The following is a 16,322-nucleotide window of genomic DNA, read 5'->3' as shown; positions in this document are numbered from 1 at the left end:
TTCCCCTACGGTGATCTTCTGGTCCGGGAAGAAAGTTCCTGCTTGCAGCTTCCTGAACAGGCCAGTGTTCCGAAAGATGCGTGCGTCATGCACCTTTCCAGATCAGCCTGCATTAATGTCCATGAAACTCCCACGGTGATCCACAAGTGCCTGGAGAGCCATTGAGAAATACTCCTTCTGCTTAATGTGCTTGGTGCTCTAGTGCCAGAATTGGAATATGCGTGCCACCTATCGCCCCTCCGCAGTTAGGGAAGCCCATTTGTTCAAAGCCAGCCACAGTGTCACGCACATTGCCCAGAGTCACAGTCTTTCAGAGCAGGATGCAATTAATGGCCCTGCAGACTTCCGTCAACACGAGTCCAACGGTCAACTTTCCCACCAGAACAGGGTTAGCGACCGTTTGGTAGCAGTCTGGAGTAGCCAGCTTCCACAGTGCAATCGCCACATGCTTCTCCAATGGCAGGGCAGCTCTCATTCTCGTGTCCTTGCACCGCAGGGCTGGGGCGAGCTCCTCAAGCAATCCCATGAATGTGGATTTCCTCATGCAAAAGTTCTGCAGCCACTGCTTGCCATCCCAGATATGCATGACGATGTGATCTCACCACTCAGTGCTTGTTTCCCGAGCCCAAAAGCGGTGTTCCACTGTGGTCAGCACCTCCGTGAATGCCACAAGCAATCTCATGTTGTAGCTACTACGTGTGGCAAGCCCAGTGTCAAACTTCTCTTGCTTTTGTAGTTTAAGGGATAACTCCACTGCCACTCATGACATGTTAGTGAGAGTGAGCAGCATACTGGTCAATAGTTTGGGATCCATTCCTGCAGACCGAAGAGGCAGAGTGCGCAGTACACAAACTGTTGAAAGATGGCGCCAAATGTGGATGGAAGCACAAGGATTGCTGGGATGCGACACAATGCATCACGGGGCACTGGGATAGGACCCAAGATGCCCCGCGCCCCCTCCGCCTTCCCACAACTCTTAGCGGCAGAAGAGGAAGAAATGCTCTGTGGGATAGCTGCCCAGAGTGCAATGCTCCAAATACGGCTGCAAGTGCCACAAGTGTGAACACGCTATTGCACAGGCAGCTGTCAGTGTGAACACACAACAGTGGTTTCCCTTCAGCACTTTCTGAGCGGCGCTGTAACTGCCAGTGTAGACGTACCTTAAAGTCTTCAGGAGTTGGCTCCATAACAATAACTAATATAGCTGTTTTCAAAGCTGTATTGTCTGTCCCTTATTCCCATATAAAAACAGGACAATTGAGGATCTGATTTTTTTTTAATTATTATTTTTGTCGGTGAGGCATCACTGATTATTATATTATTCAACATGAGTGTATTATTACATCTGTTTTATTGTATTTAACCATCTCCTTCTTCCCGTCCCCTGTCTTTAAAAAAAATAATCAACCAAACTAATGAGTCCAGCGACGTTAACAGTCAGTTGAGCTATATAACTTGCACGGTCATGCAAGAGGTGGTTTTTGTCTCTCTCCTTAGTTCGGGAGCACCAGTTGATATTAGCAAAGTTGAAGTCTAAACTGATGTGCTTGATGCTAGAGGCTGAGGGATGCAGTCCCTCTAGAGTAGGCCATCATGTTAATAAGGGTTGATTTGTAAACGGCGTCTACCCCCACCCCCCTTTGCCTGACTCCCGCTTTTCTGCTCAATGGCACAGATGCTGCTTTGTGCTGTCTGGGACCAAGCAGCTATTAGCAGCAAATCCAGCAAGGGAAATTAATGAAGGGGACTACTAATAAAAGACAGCTCAGGACAACCATACCAACTTGCTCCAAGCAGTAATTAACTTTTTTAAAAAAACTCATGAAGGTAAATATGCCATCAGCTTTGGTCCAGTCTCTCTTTCTCCTTTATTAAAAGATGAGAGAGAGCAAGATTGTTCATGGGTAGCTAAGGCAATCAATATTCCTTTCCCGTAAGAACAACTTTCAGTAACTTGCTGCACTATTTCTCAAACTCCCTGGCATAGAAACATAGAGCAATCCTCAGAGACCCAGTCCAATCTCTGATTAAAAGCGGCCAAATAAATAAATAGACTAAATAAAAAATCCCTCTGAAGAGAAATAGATTTGAGAGCAAAAATTATTTTAAAAGGAAGAGCTTCTCTTTTGCCATCTAATGTTCTTGCTTGTCTTTCATCACATACTCTGAATTTAATACACCATGCTAACGATTGTAGATATAAAAATAGCAGACAGAATAAAGCTAGATGCTTGCAGACAGATCTCAGAGCCCCATTGGCAGTTCAGCTGAGTTTAGTTTTGACCATTCAGGACCAACTACTAGGGCCAAATTCGCCCCCACTTAGCCCTATGCAATCCCACTGAAGTTATGCAACCTTTTATGTTCACAGTTTAATAGACTTTAAGACCAGCAGGAACCTTTATGATCATGGAGTTAGATGCCTAAATATCTTTGAAGATCTGGGTGTTGGTGTCTAAATACTGGGCCAGATCTTGTGACTCCTATTTGGATAAAACTCTCACTGAACACAATGGGATTTTTGCCTAAGTAAGTAGGGCTGTAGAAATGGGCTCATTATACAAGAAGTACACACAGTTGAGATTGTGCAGGGGATATTTATCTAGACCCTTTTAAATAATATACACTAACAATACTGCCTGGGTCAAATCAGCGTACAGTGAAAGCTAAATTTTGCCAGGACCCAGTCAGTATAGGATTTGTTTCTGTGTTTCTATGGACAGTGTGTCTCCAACTTTTGCATTTATCGATACCCTCATTGACCCATCCCTTTTCCCAACAGCCAAGTCCCTAGTTCTCAAAATGTTTCCTTTCGCAGAGCAATTCAAAGGGCTTATAGTCTATTTATTGTGTATGAAAATCACTAATTGAGGAGGTTATAAATAGAACATTTTCTGTTTGCTTGGGCACATGCGTACATTTGCAAGTGTGGCCCTTACACTGGGATCTGCATATACTGCCAGTCTGAAAGAGAGTGCCTGTATTTCTGAGTATGATTGTTGTCCTTACCTACAAAAATAAGATTAGGGAAAGCAGTTACTGTCTACTGTTCAACAGCTTGAATGTACTGGTGAGTGCAGCTGCCTTGAGCGCTTTGCCACAGAGTCAAACTCTTCCCAATAAGCCTTCTATGCTTGCTTGAAAAACACAGGCTTAGCCTTCATTTAACCGTTAGCCTTGCTTCTGGCTCAGTTTTATTCCTTCACGCTGAGTTTATCTGATTACTTCAGCTGGGTGAAACAGAAGGCCTGTTGACATCACCAGTGAATACTCTGGCCTTGTATATGGCTCTGAAGCGGCCATCTAGCATTTCATAAAGACGCAGGAATCAACTTTGGAGAAGCATTGGGAAAGCTTGGATGTAAAGCATGTATTAAACAGATTCTGCACAAAGGAAGCAGCACACCTATCTGTATGCAGCAAGTGGTGTTTCTTCATTGCAAAGTGGCCTTTCAAAAACACACAAATAACATATTACGAATAAAGCCCATTGTTTTGATCATTTAAGATCGACAGTGTCTTTCCATGCTGCAAGCCTCTCATTTGTCAATTTTGAAAAGCACAGAATGCAAGATGGGCCTGAGAGCCAAAGTATGGATCCATCTCTGAACTCTCACAACTTTTTGGGAATGTTTGGATCTGAAGTTTTGGTTCCAGCCCAATTCTAAACCTGATTGTGATGAGCTGCTTTTCCTATAACTTTATTAATATTTTGCCACAGTTGGATGGCTGCTTGTGAATTCAGTATTTATTAGTGTACTGGGGAATTAAGTTATTTGTCTCACTACACCAGATGTTACAAAAGCCCCACCATTTCCCACAAATGTGCCTCAACACTTGACCAGGCAAGACAGCTTGCAGGGATAAGAAAGAGTGCAGTCTCCCTGACCATTCAGTCTTTGGGTTCTCTGCAGAGACTGCTAAGAAGGTTGCTGATTGTAATAGTAGTTTTAGCGGTGTGGATACATGCCCTGCTCACATGATTCCATATCTATTGCTCTTTCTCCATCTCTGAGACAAGACACACCCCACTAGAATCACCAACAAGGTACAGTTGTCAGGGCTCTGCTTTTTTCTGTTCTCCTTGGTTGTGTTTTCTCTATTTTTAACTTTAATTACCACTATAATGCTGATGATACAGAACTATACCTATCCTTTGACACCTCTAGTGACTCCGCCTTGACTAACCTTCTCCAAATAGACTCCCTCATCTCCCATACTGGGAAATCTCCTTCCCCCTACCTCAGCAACATTGTGTAACTCACTGCCTCAGCTTCAGCTCTGCTCATCCATGTTTTTATCTCCTCTTCTCTTGACAATGCATTTCTCTTCTATATGGTCTCCTAAAATTAAGACCTCCAGACACCTGTATGCAGAGGAAGCGGCTGCTTGCTTTCTTCCACACAAACGTCACCATATCAACTTCATCCTCATAGGCTCCTCATTCATTTCTGGGTCAAGTTCAAAACTGCCCTCCTAAAGCCTTCCATGACCTCCATGCAGCCTGTCTCCCAGATGACTGGCCCTCTCTAATCCCCTCCCTGATGCCCCCATATGTTTTGCAATGACATCTCTCAGTCCCTCCCATCATCCCCACTCTCAGTGCAATAGACTCTGGCAGAATGACCTTTCTGTATTTGTTAGATAGCCTATCCCAGGGGTAGGCAACTTATGGCATGCGTGACGAAGGCAGCACGCGAGCTGATTTTCAGTGGCACTCACACGGACCGGGTCCTGGCCACCAGTCCGGGGGGCTCTGAATTTTAATTTAATTTTAAATGAAACTTCTTAAGCATTTTAAAAACCTTACTTACTTTACATACAACAATAGTTTAGTTATATATTATAGACTTATAGAAAGAGACCTTCTAAAAAACGTTAAAATGTATTACTGGCATGCGAAACCTTAAATTAGAGTGAATAAATGAAGACTCGGCACACCACTTCTGAAAGATTGCCTACCCCTGGCCTATCCCAAAGGAAAATTCATGGCACCAGGCTACTGTCATCTCCACCAACCAAGAAGCAAGTGGTAAAAAGACTGATCCTCCTATATTTATACAAGGTTAGCATTACCCCTTTCCCATCAGCCTATATACTTCTTGGGTTTTCAGCAGTTTGAATCCCTGCTACAGGAATTACTCCAGTAGTTGGTAGCAGTAGCAGGCAGTTATCCTCCAGTGGACCAGTCATTAAAGAGGGGAGGGGACACATTGTCAGCGCATTTCAGAAGCATGAAGAACTATTTCCCTGCCACCTCCTCTCCTTCCACGGAAAGTCAAATGAGGAAGGAGAGAAAAAAGACAGAAAGGAAGGGAAAAGCCCCGTAGAGGAGAATAACTCATTCTGAGCCAGGCATACCTCAGTTTCCAGACTCCTGGTAGGCAAGTGTCCCTCCCTCCTGTTATCTCTCTGTGTTCCAGGTCCCTGAACTCTCTACTTTTCTCTCCGCCAGCCACATCCACACAGCTCGCTGCCTCCCTGTTGCATGTGTTTATTAATAGTAATTATTTTATTTTATTTATTATTATTCCCTGTCAGATGGGGATGAGGAGAAGCCTACAACATAGGCTCTGCCATATCAACTCTCCATCTCATTCCAAATATCATATGAAAAACAATATTTTCTCCTTTGACTATTAGTTGTATGTATTGTTTGCCTTACAATAGTGCCTAGAGCCTATTGTGCAAGGCACTGTATAAACACATGATGACAAAAGTCCCTGCCCCAAAGACCTTGCAGTCTAAATAAACAAAAAAAACAAAAAGGTGAGAAGGGAAACAAAGAAGATGAAGTGATTTGCCCAAGGTCACCCAGCAGGTTAGCAGCAAAACTGGGAATAGACCCCAAGTCTCCAGACTCCCAGCCCAGTGACTTGTTTTTCCTTTCCCCCTGTTATTTTAGGGCCCAATTATGCAATGATTTACTTACATGCTTAATGTTACACATTGTGAAAAGTCCTAATCACTTAAAAGCATGTGTAAGTCTTTGTGGGATCATGACCTTGCTAACTATTTAACTGGACTTGTGTGCACAAGAACCCTGTAAATATTTTGGGATAGAGTTTGTAGGAAAGATAGTATGCAGAATTGTAGTGCATGCATATTTAATCACCATCCCATGTATAATGCCTATGTTGATATGTGGCATCAACTACACCATTAAAGGCCCCTGGCTTAAGCACATGCAGAACTTTACACAGCTGCCTAGGCCCAATGGAGTTAATGTCAATGGGACTCCTCATGAGTGCAAATTTCCACATGAGCTTTTGTCACTGAAGGACCTGGACCTAGTTTAGGATTGTCTCAAGGTGACATTGGCACTTTAAGAAAGAAATGGTCTGTGCACCTGTGGCTGATAAGTTGCTCACTCCCTTCCCCTCTTCTCCCTAATTAGGCTTTAAAAAGGACAACTGGGCTGGGGCCTAAATGAAAAAGGTCCCTGAAGGAAGTCAGATGAAAGTTGTTTGGAAGGCCCCTGAAAGAAGTTAAGAGAGAACTGGTGAGTCAGAGCTGCCTAAGACCATTGACTGAGGGAGACAGAGAAGGGCAGGTGAAAGCTGTCTTAGGAGAAGAGGAGACACCCAGAAAGAAGTAGCAGAGGAAAACTCTTACAGTGAGCCATTGGGAAGAGCAAAAGGCTGTTATTGGCCAGAGCTGGTGACCCCCTGACAGATTAAAGGAGAGTTTGTGCAGAGGCCCTTAGGAAGATGGGGAGGAACCCATCTGGTTAGGGGAAGCTGAGAACAGAACAAGGTGTTGGTCCTGGAAGGCAGTTCCCTGAGCCAGGAAAGAACTGCAGGCAGGGAGGCCTGGCTGACTGGAATACTGCAGTCAATTCTTTCCCAGGAGACCTGACCTGGGACTACCAGAGAAGACTTGTGGGAGAGAACTGGGTCTTAAAATTCTCAAGAGAAGGGGCCATGATAGAGTGCTTAATAACTTTCTGGTGGATGATGGTGGCATAGGGGGAATTGGTGACCTTTCAATGGGATTGGAGAGTTGCTGCATTATAACTTAGTTTTACTTTGGGGTTTTGAGAAGTGTTTTACTATGAGGATCTGTGGACTGTGGCAGTTGAATTTCTTGCTAAGAGAGACGATGTTACTTTACATTAGTGGATTCCAAGGGGAAACTGAGGCAGGTGTGCATGTCATGCTATGACCTGCCAGAGGGGGCACTCCAGGTAAGGCCACCCTAAGGCAAGGGTCTATGTGGATTTTCAGTATCAGTTCTGTTTTTCATGGGTTTGAGGGATCATTCTACAGGTTACATTAAAAGCTGTTGAATCTTATTGTTACAGAACTTCACAAACATTTTTGTGGACAAGTGTGGTTTTGTTTTTGTTTTGTTTTTATTTATTATAAAGGTGCTATGTTTTGTTAAGTTTTACATTTATTTTCTGAGGCAAAGAGTTTTAACTCTGAAAACACAAAATGGTTGATCTTTTCAATGTAAAATAACTTCAGCTGCTGAAATATCAAATATTAAAAATCATGCAGTGATTGAATACCTGTTAATGCTGCAAAAATTACAATCCCATATTAACTGTATACATCCTAACTGAATTACTTGACAGTACAATCGGATTACTTGTTTCTCTGGCATGATGTCAAACATTATGATAAGCTAATTTAAAAATGACACATGCAAGACCTGATTTTGCATTCCTTGTGCACTAAAAACTTGCATGGAGTGCAGGCTCAGACCCACAAAGAAACGAAATAATCAAGAATGCAAAACAAATTCCTCATCAATAATTGCATATAAACTAAAGGATTGGCGACAAATCCACATATTCAATGGAAAATAACCTTCTATTATTGGGAGGGGGCGAGATCTTTGTTGCTCCTGTTCTTAGCTGCGAACTGTCTATGTATGTTCAGATTTACATGGGAACATAAATTGGTTGAATTTACAATTCTTAGATTTTATTGTCTAGCCTCCTATACTTAATTTTGCAGAGTGATCAGTTCCTAGATGGAGCGAGGGTGGAGAACAGCTGATCAACAGTCCTAGCCATTCATGCACTAAAGCCCCACTTTCCCTTTGCTTCCAGACATTTGTCTAGGGAGAGGAGGGTGGAATCTTTGTTTAAATTACACAGCCGAATTATGGGTGTGACAGGAACACTCTTTTTAGTTATGACGAGATGTTGCAAGATTTATGCCTTACGCGAAAGAAAGCAAACGCAAGCCCTGGGGGTTACGCTTTTGTCACACTGGCACTGCTTTGGCTTCTCGTCGCTATTCTGATGCCAAGGAGGGCAATAAACCCCCACGAGAGTCATAGAACTGCCCGCTGAGCTCTGACGGTGCAGAGAAGCTTTTATGCCCAAATACAATACACACAGGGATCATAAACTCGTTGTAAAGGGAAGATGACCTCTCTGTCAGGAGGAATTACGTTTTTATGGCAAGGTGCTGCTATGGAAACCAGCTCCTATTTTTCCCCACTTATTCTGAACGGGCAGGGTTCCATTTTACAGCCCACTCCCAGCACATATTGACTTTATTGGTGATAGGCTAATGTCCTGATTTCTCCCCCCCCCCCCCCCTCCGGGAAATGCTCAGCACCCACAACTCCAGCTGAAGTCAGTAGGGAGTGGGAGCTTTCAGCACTTGTAAACGTCCGCTCTCGGTGGATAGACAAATAGTCCCCTCTTTGTCCACTTTGAAGTATTTGCAGGAAACGCCAGGATAGACTGGATAGTGCTTGTGGTTTTGCCTCCTCTAGCCCAACAGGGGGAGCCCGTCTATATTTTAATAAGCAAAAATTTTAACAAAAATCACCTAAGCTCTTAGAGGGGCATGTGTTTGAAATCTGCCCCTGCCTTGTGCCATCAATTGTAGGTATCAGTACAGTATCGGCCTTCAGACACGTGGTGTTTGTTTCACTGGTGAGGCATTGTGCTTAACCTGCTCACACTCCACTAACTGTAAAAGGGGGCACCTCAGGGTTATTTTAAAATTGTGCATTTCAGAAATTAGAGCCGTGGTAGCATGAAGGCCCGTGTTCCTAGGCAGAGGCTCTTTCAGCTGTAGCTGAAGACAGAGACACGAACTGCTGTCAGGCACATGCCCTACTGGGTGGGAGAGGGTCTTTTATTTGCAAGAGACAGAGGCTGACAGGGCAGAGTGGTGAGCCTCCCTCCCGCCCCCTCTGTATTCGGGCAGAGTGGCTCGCATTGTGTTTACAGTCAGTAAATGATAAAAACAGACATTTCCTTTCACGCTCTGAACGGCTGGATGAGTGGGGAATGCAAGTAAAACCAGCAGGTCTCAATAACGGACGGGAACTGTACAGCAATTGTAATGTACACGAGTAGGATCCGTTCACATCCCCTTCTCCTCAAGTCTTCTATGCCATAGCTGTGGAGGAATGATTGGCTTTTCTAGCACATGTTCAGCTCGCTTCCCTGGGACACGTTATTGCTCAGTTTAATGGAACTGTGCATCTCTCTCCTAATTCAGGAGATTCCTATTCATCCCCAGAAACCATAAAACGAGCTTTCCCCTGGAGCCGTGTAAAAGAAACCTCGAAGACTGTGGGCTACATTGTGCCCCCCCCCCCCCCCAGGTGAGGTTCAATGGGACTCATCTCCGCCCCGATTCTTTTTATTGTCTGAATCCAAAACTCAGCTGCACCCACCACGTTCTTGCCTGGATTTGGGTGGAAACCACTGAGTTGCATAGAATCATAGGACTGGAAGGGACCTCAAGAGGTCATCTAGTCCAGTCCCCTGCACTCATGGCAGGACTAAGTATTAGACCATCCCTGACAGGTGTTTGTCTAACCTGCCCTTAAAAATCCCCAATGATGAAGATTCCACAATCTCCCTAGACAATTTTATTCCAGTGCTTACCAACCCTGACAGTTGGGAAGTTTTTCCTAATGTCCAACCTAAATGGGCTGCAATTTAAGCCCATTGCTTCTTGTCTGATTCTCAGAGGTTAAGAAGAACCATTTTCTCCCTCCTCCTTGTAACAACCTTTTATGTGCTTGAAAACTGTTATCATGTCCCCTCTGTCTTCCCTTTCCCAGACTAAACAAACCCATTTTTTTGTTCAATCTTCCCTCATAGCTCTTGTTTTTAGGTCTTTAATCATTTTTGTTGCTCTTCTCTGGACTTTCTCCAATTTGTCCACATTCTTCCTGAAATGTGGCGGCCAGAACTGGACACAGTTGATGGTGGTTTCGACTCAAATCCATATGTATGTTCGCCTTTGATCTGATCTGACTTATTGCCAGAGTGAACGTAGGTGAATCTGGAGCATTTTGAAGGTCCCTAAAGACCCGCCTCACGTTTCTGGTTCATAAGGAACCCCAAACCAGGCTTTGTAAAGTAATGTTTTCCCATTCCCGTAGCCCTACCGCTAACCAGTGCGTGGAGTCTATTCTCACTACTCCTGTTAGGACAAGGCGCTCTCTCGTCTAGCCCATGAACAAGGCACTGGAGACTGGAAATAAACAGGGAGAAGAAATGTCCTGCTCTAAGACCTGTGCTGCCTTGCTGAGAGCTGGAAGGAGTCCCGAAAAGAATAATGAAATGCTAATCACCTAGGCGCGTTGCTCATCACACCTGCGTGGTAGCGACATTCGACGTTCAGGTACAGCCTTTAATAGGGGGAAACTTCGCCTTTGGGGGATAGGAACGCACGTGTTACCGAGCCTTTTCAAAGTGCACGCGGGACAATGGAATCGGTGGGGCCTGGCTTGAAAAGAGAGAAAAGCACCATATTCCCTCCCCCCCCCCTTTTTTTTTTTTTTTTGCATTCCTAGAGTTTGGTTATTACATGGGATGGTGAAGAAGAAAGTGAAGCTGGTCTGACGCGCTGCCCCACACGCTCAGTGGCCTGACAGAGTGGGTCTCGTTTTGTTCCTCCAGGCCAATGACTGATTTGGGGGGACCCAGCCTGAGATTGCTGGCCACATCAAAGCAGTGATTATGCAAATACCCACTTTTTTAAAAAAGAATTATTTATCCCACAATAACCCCCTACCGGGGTGGGAAACAATAGATCTGGCCAGATAGCTCTTCTAGCCCAAGGCTGCCGGGGAGGGGTGGAGCGAGAGAACCCCGCAAGTTTTATTGGACTAACCTAATTTCACTAATTCTCTTTTCACACGTTTTTCTTTTGGGACTGTGTTTTAAGGGCCGGGTTTCACGCTCCCAGGATCTCGTGGCACCGGGCGAATTCATGGGCTGCGCATTTTATTTAATTAATACATTCATCCGCGCCGGTTCCTTGGTGGGGATTGGCGCCTTTGTAATGAGTTCCAGGTGTTTGTCCCCAGAAGTCACCCAGTGCTCTAGGGTGGATGATGACGATGGGACCGATTGATTTTAATTAGTGACAGTGCTATCAATCTGGAGGTAACGCCACCGAGGTCAGGGGAGTTAGCAGGCTTTACTGAGTGCGAGCGGATCCCCTTCTGGGACATTTAAAGAGGAGGAGGGCTCTTGGCTGGAAGTGTGGGTGATTACCCAGCCTGTATCAGATCCCCCTCTCTCCTGGTAATACACTGGCTGATGAGAGCTGGGCTGCTTAAGTCTGAAGCCCTGCGACTACCTCCGGGGTTTGACCTATTGCCCAGCGGCTCCTCCGCCTATCCCAGACGCTAGATGCTGGCTGGCCCTGGCGATCTGGGCTGAGGTCGCCCAGGGTGAATCGTTCTCCTACAGCCCGTGTGTAGATCCCGTTCGTGTCTGTTCCGTGGCGGTTCGCCTGTCCGCTCCGCGGCTCTCTGAGCAGACGCTTGACATGCAGGGGTGCCCCCGCTCTGCGGGACTCGTGTGCTCCGACAAGGGCTCAAGATGCTGTTCTCCGCTCCCGCCCCCCTTCCAGGGCCGCTCAAAATCGATAAAAGAGGAGCGAGCTCGGGTACCTGCCTCTGTCTGCTTCTCCATCCTTCGCCTCCAGCTTTAGGTGGAGCTCTGGGGCTGGATTATTGCCGGTTTCATGGGGCCCCAAGGCTTGTGTGTCGTAACCCCTCTTTCTTATAAAGGGGCCGCGTGATCTGCCCTCTCCACTTTGTTTCCTTTCGCTTCTAGAGAACAATAACGAAGGACCGGAGACAGGCACTACACGGCGGCAGTGAAGGAGGCAGAATCTGGCCCACAGCCTCGCACTTGGTTTAGATCCCACCCTCCCAGATTTCTGTCAAAGTTAGTTGCTTTCAGAGAAACAGACCCCTAACATGGCATTTCTTGGAAAAAATCCAGTCGACTTTATAGTCCTCTACACACAACCAATTACTTCAAGCGCTCACGAGTGAATAAAAAGCCCTGCAAGGGTGGTGATCAGCCTAAAACTCTGGCTTCATAAACTGCTGCCACTGAGGATCTAGACATAGATTTCCATCGTTGTTCCGCCACAAAGGAAAACATCAGTGTAACGTCTCCCAAGGCTATACCCTTTTTTTTTAAGCAACTTCAGCAGTGAATAGAAATGAAGTCCATGCACGCAAAAAGACCAGAATGTCTATGCCATAATATTTATCACCTAGCTATATGTTCAAATGCACATCTCTCAGATCTACATTCTGGGTACACTCACACTCACACTCACACTCTGTGTGTCTCTCTCTCTGTGTGTCTCTCTCTCTGTGTCTCTGTGTCTCAGAGTAGCATCGGGTGGCAGAACCTTCAGTCATCTAGCAAGCAAGGAGGTAGTGACGGCCTGCAGCGGACCTACTATTTCACACTATCCCTACGATACTCTCCTTGTGGCTGAAATCCTGCTCAGTAGCACTGAAGACTATAGGTCCGTGTTGGTGTGTGTTTGAATAGTTTATTGTAGTGGGGAGGGAATCATTTAATATTTAACGATTTTAAATGGGTAGTTCCTTGCTAGGCCTTGGTGTGTGTTTTGTGTGAATTAAATAAGTGGACGTGATTAAATGAGGGATAAGTGATTGTCGAGAACATACAGAACGATGGCGTTCTTAGAACAACGCAAGCAGCTGTTACTGTGTCTTAGGGGTGTTTTTTCTTTGAGGATCATCGATCCGCTAGAAACCTCCACCAGAGCCTTCACAGCGCACTGGATCGATGTTATAAAACTTGGATACAGTACACTGTTTGGGATGAAGAAAATTTCCTATGCGTGGCCAGCAGCAATTTTTAAAAAGCTGGGATAAATTGATTATTTCCCCCACTTTGTCCTTAAACTAAAATATATGAAGTGAACAAAAAGGTAGCTAACGTCTATCGATGTTACAGAACAGTCCTGAAGTCATTCGATTATGCACACCTGGTCACTTCAAAAAACAAACAGGATTTTGTTCTAAATTTTCTGTTATTTCCTGGGCTGAGATGATGTTGGCCTAGGATGCAGTCCGGAGAGAAGTTTTGTGTGTTGTGAGCGGGTTGCTAGCGCAGATGCTTTGAGTAAATAATAGCTGTGTGTAACGGGATCTATGGCTTCCTGATCATTGCCTGCGAGGCTCCGTTTGGTAAATTCGGTGTCCGTTGGAAACAGTAGTGGTGGTATAAAATCATAAACCTCTGAGAGGCACAGAGGAAGAATCGACTTCATACGAATACATTTACTTTTATATCCCTTTCCATTTAAACTGAGGGAGTGATCGGATTAAACGGCTATTTCAACCAGTTTATCTCACTGGATTTGTACAGATGAGAATTTGTCACGTTACTCCCTTCTGTGTCAATCCACACGTAGAAAGACACTGTAAATAGCAGGGCAAGAATCTTCAGTACACTTTCCCTGAATTTAAATTAACTGCAAGGTTTAGCAAAAGGGCTCTGATCTCGCTTTCCTCAGCGTTGCATCATGAGTCAACTGACCAAGCAGCCCCAACTTCACAACATCTCTGGATTTATACACAGTAAAGGCTAGTGGATTTATTTTTATGACCCAGAGCACAATAAAGCTGTGAGGATTTAACGTTATGGAAGGTAACGGCACTGTTTCTAGCTGTACCTTTCAAGTTCTCTTCAAGCGTAGGTTAACATTAATTTTGTAAAATCATGTAATTTCGGCTGAAGTCTTAAACCAGTTGAATTATTTTTAGAGTAAAGCAACTTAATGTCACTCTTTTTATGTCGAAAACGTAAGCTATTTATTTAAAAGTAGCTTTTCGCTATTTATGGTCTACTCGTTCACATCTACACCTTGCCCCTCTTTCTAGGGAACTATACACGCTTCTTCTGGGTGTTGTGTCTCTGAGCACCGCAATCGCTTTGTCATGTAGATAAACACATGTAAACACAAAAATATACCTAGTGTTTGTATTAATAACACCTGATCCTATTCTACCTCCTCTGAGCTCCTTTGCTGGATTGGCTTTTGAGGGGTGGGGGGTTAAGTCACTTTGCATGTCGTAGAAATGCCCCCTAAACTTTCGTGGTTACAATAAATGACACTCGCCCCTTTTTGCTGCCAGATGATACGTAAACATTCCAATCAGAAACGCTACACAAAAGTTATGAAAATTATATACTTTATTTATCTTAAGAACACTCCCTTTGCTCTTCAGCTGTAAATACATACTAGAATAAACTCTGTGAAATATACAAAAAATACATATCTTCCATGAAATCTTTCTTTTATAATAAATAGATGTGAACACGTGTGTGGCTGATCGCTGTAATGCTCCGTGTCTGTTTAGGTTTTCAGTTTGTTGATTTATTTTTAATCTCTTGAAAGAAGGGGGGAGTGCCTCGTCCCCTAAAGGGTCGAGATAAATAATGCATGAGGTAATCCTCCCTCCTGATTCCCCCCCCCTTTTCCTCTACATTTTTTTTCTTTTGATAGAGAGTTCAGCCTAAATTTCCACGCTTGCATTCAATCATTACAAAGCCTACAAATTATACAATGACTTCTAACCTGGGCCTCGAACAAAACAACTTTTCCCCCCTTATAAATCATAAGAGACAGATGGCAAAATCAGGGAGGGAGCAGGAACGAGAAGGACGGGACAAAAACGCATTGTGACAAAGCTGGGAAACTGAACAAAGTGCACATCAGAGAGGAAAAGTTTGGTTTGACAGGTGAAATTCCCACAGCCTTGAGGCAGCACTGGGAAGAAAGCAGATGCCAGGCATTGCAAATCTGTGGCTAATATTGTTACCGGCCCTATAGTTCAGCTGCGCAAGTACTTTTCCGTCATACATTAACATGTCAGTGAAGAATCAAAGGTGACGAGAGCACATCACGCACTGTCGCTTCCTTGGCAGATTCACAGGCCCCGCCGTCCCTTAGCGCGTCCGACTTGTTCGCAGCCCTTTCCCTGCGCTCGGCCTCCTCGTGTGTCTCTGCCAGAGGTTCCCCTGCGGGGCGGGGGCTGTTCCTAACCCCAGCTTGGGTCAGATCCACTGTGACCTTCCCCCATCTCTCTCCCGTCTTGCTTGGGAACTACTGCAGCTCTCCAGCCCCCGCGGGCCTTATTGCACCAGCACTGCGCGAGCTGCCACCCCGCCAGCAGGGCCCGGGCTGGCTGCACCGCCGGGGCGAGGTGGGCTGTTAGATAAAGTCCCTGGCCAGCGGGCGAGGCGCCGCGTAGCGGTGCTTGTCCGGCTGCCAGTAGTCCATGTCCGAGGCGGAGCTGCCCGGGCTGGCGGGAGATAAAGTGCAGCTGTAGGAGGAGGAGGCGGAGGACAGGGGGCTGTTGGTGCAGCTCCAGGAGGAGGCGGGCGAGCGGCTACTGTCTGTGCTGGCGGGCGCGCCGCCGGGGCTCAGCAGCACTGCCTCGGGGAAGAGGGCTCCCGGCAGGCCGGCGGCGCCGCAGTGATCGGCCAGGCGCAGGGTCTCGGTCAGCGCCCAGATATAGTTGTGCGCGAAGCGCAGCGTCTCGATCTTGGTGAGCTTGGCGTCCTCAGGGAAGGTGGGCAGCACCTCGCGCAGCGCGTCCAGCGCCGCGTTCAGGTTGTGCATGCGGTTCCGCTCCCGGTTGTTGGCCTTCAGCCGCCGGCTCTTCTTGATCCTCTGCACCGTCTCGGCTGTCTTGGTCCCCCGGGAGCCGGCCCGGGCCCGTCCGGAGCGCCGCTTGCACTCGTGCCGCCTCAGGCTCAGCTGCAGCCGCGCCTGCTGCTCCTCCGCCGGGCGGGCCGGCGAGGGCGCCTGGAGTTCATCGTCCTCCTCTTCCTCCGAGCTGGAGGAGAGCGGGGTGAGCGAGGAGGAGCAGGGCGAGGCCGGGCCCAGCAGCAGCAGCTCTCCCTCCGCCTTCAGCTCCAGGCTCTCCGGCTTCACGAACATCCTGCAACGAGAGCGGCAGAAGCCCCATCATCACACCATGTCCCCGCATCTCCCCGGCCTCACAGGGCTGCAGCCCGCCCGCCCCAGGACTGGGGCGCCCCC

At 46.3% G+C, this 16,322-nt stretch overlaps 1 protein-coding gene across 1 annotated transcript; it reads right to left on the bottom strand.

The window, feature by feature from the left end:
• Window positions 1-15,488: 15,488 nt before the first annotated feature.
• Window positions 15,489-16,220, bottom strand: NEUROG2 (neurogenin 2). Its single transcript, XM_065405554.1, has one exon. The coding sequence runs from the start codon at window positions 16,218-16,220 to the stop codon at window positions 15,489-15,491; it is 732 nt and encodes a 243-aa protein (XP_065261626.1).
• Window positions 16,221-16,322: the final 102 nt, after the last annotated feature.

The sequence above is a fragment of the Emys orbicularis genome, chromosome 5 (genome assembly GCF_028017835.1).
Source record: "Emys orbicularis isolate rEmyOrb1 chromosome 5, rEmyOrb1.hap1, whole genome shotgun sequence".
Classification (NCBI taxonomy): domain Eukaryota; kingdom Metazoa; phylum Chordata; order Testudines; family Emydidae; genus Emys; species Emys orbicularis.
This window is presented reverse-complemented; position numbering and strand designations above follow the sequence as displayed.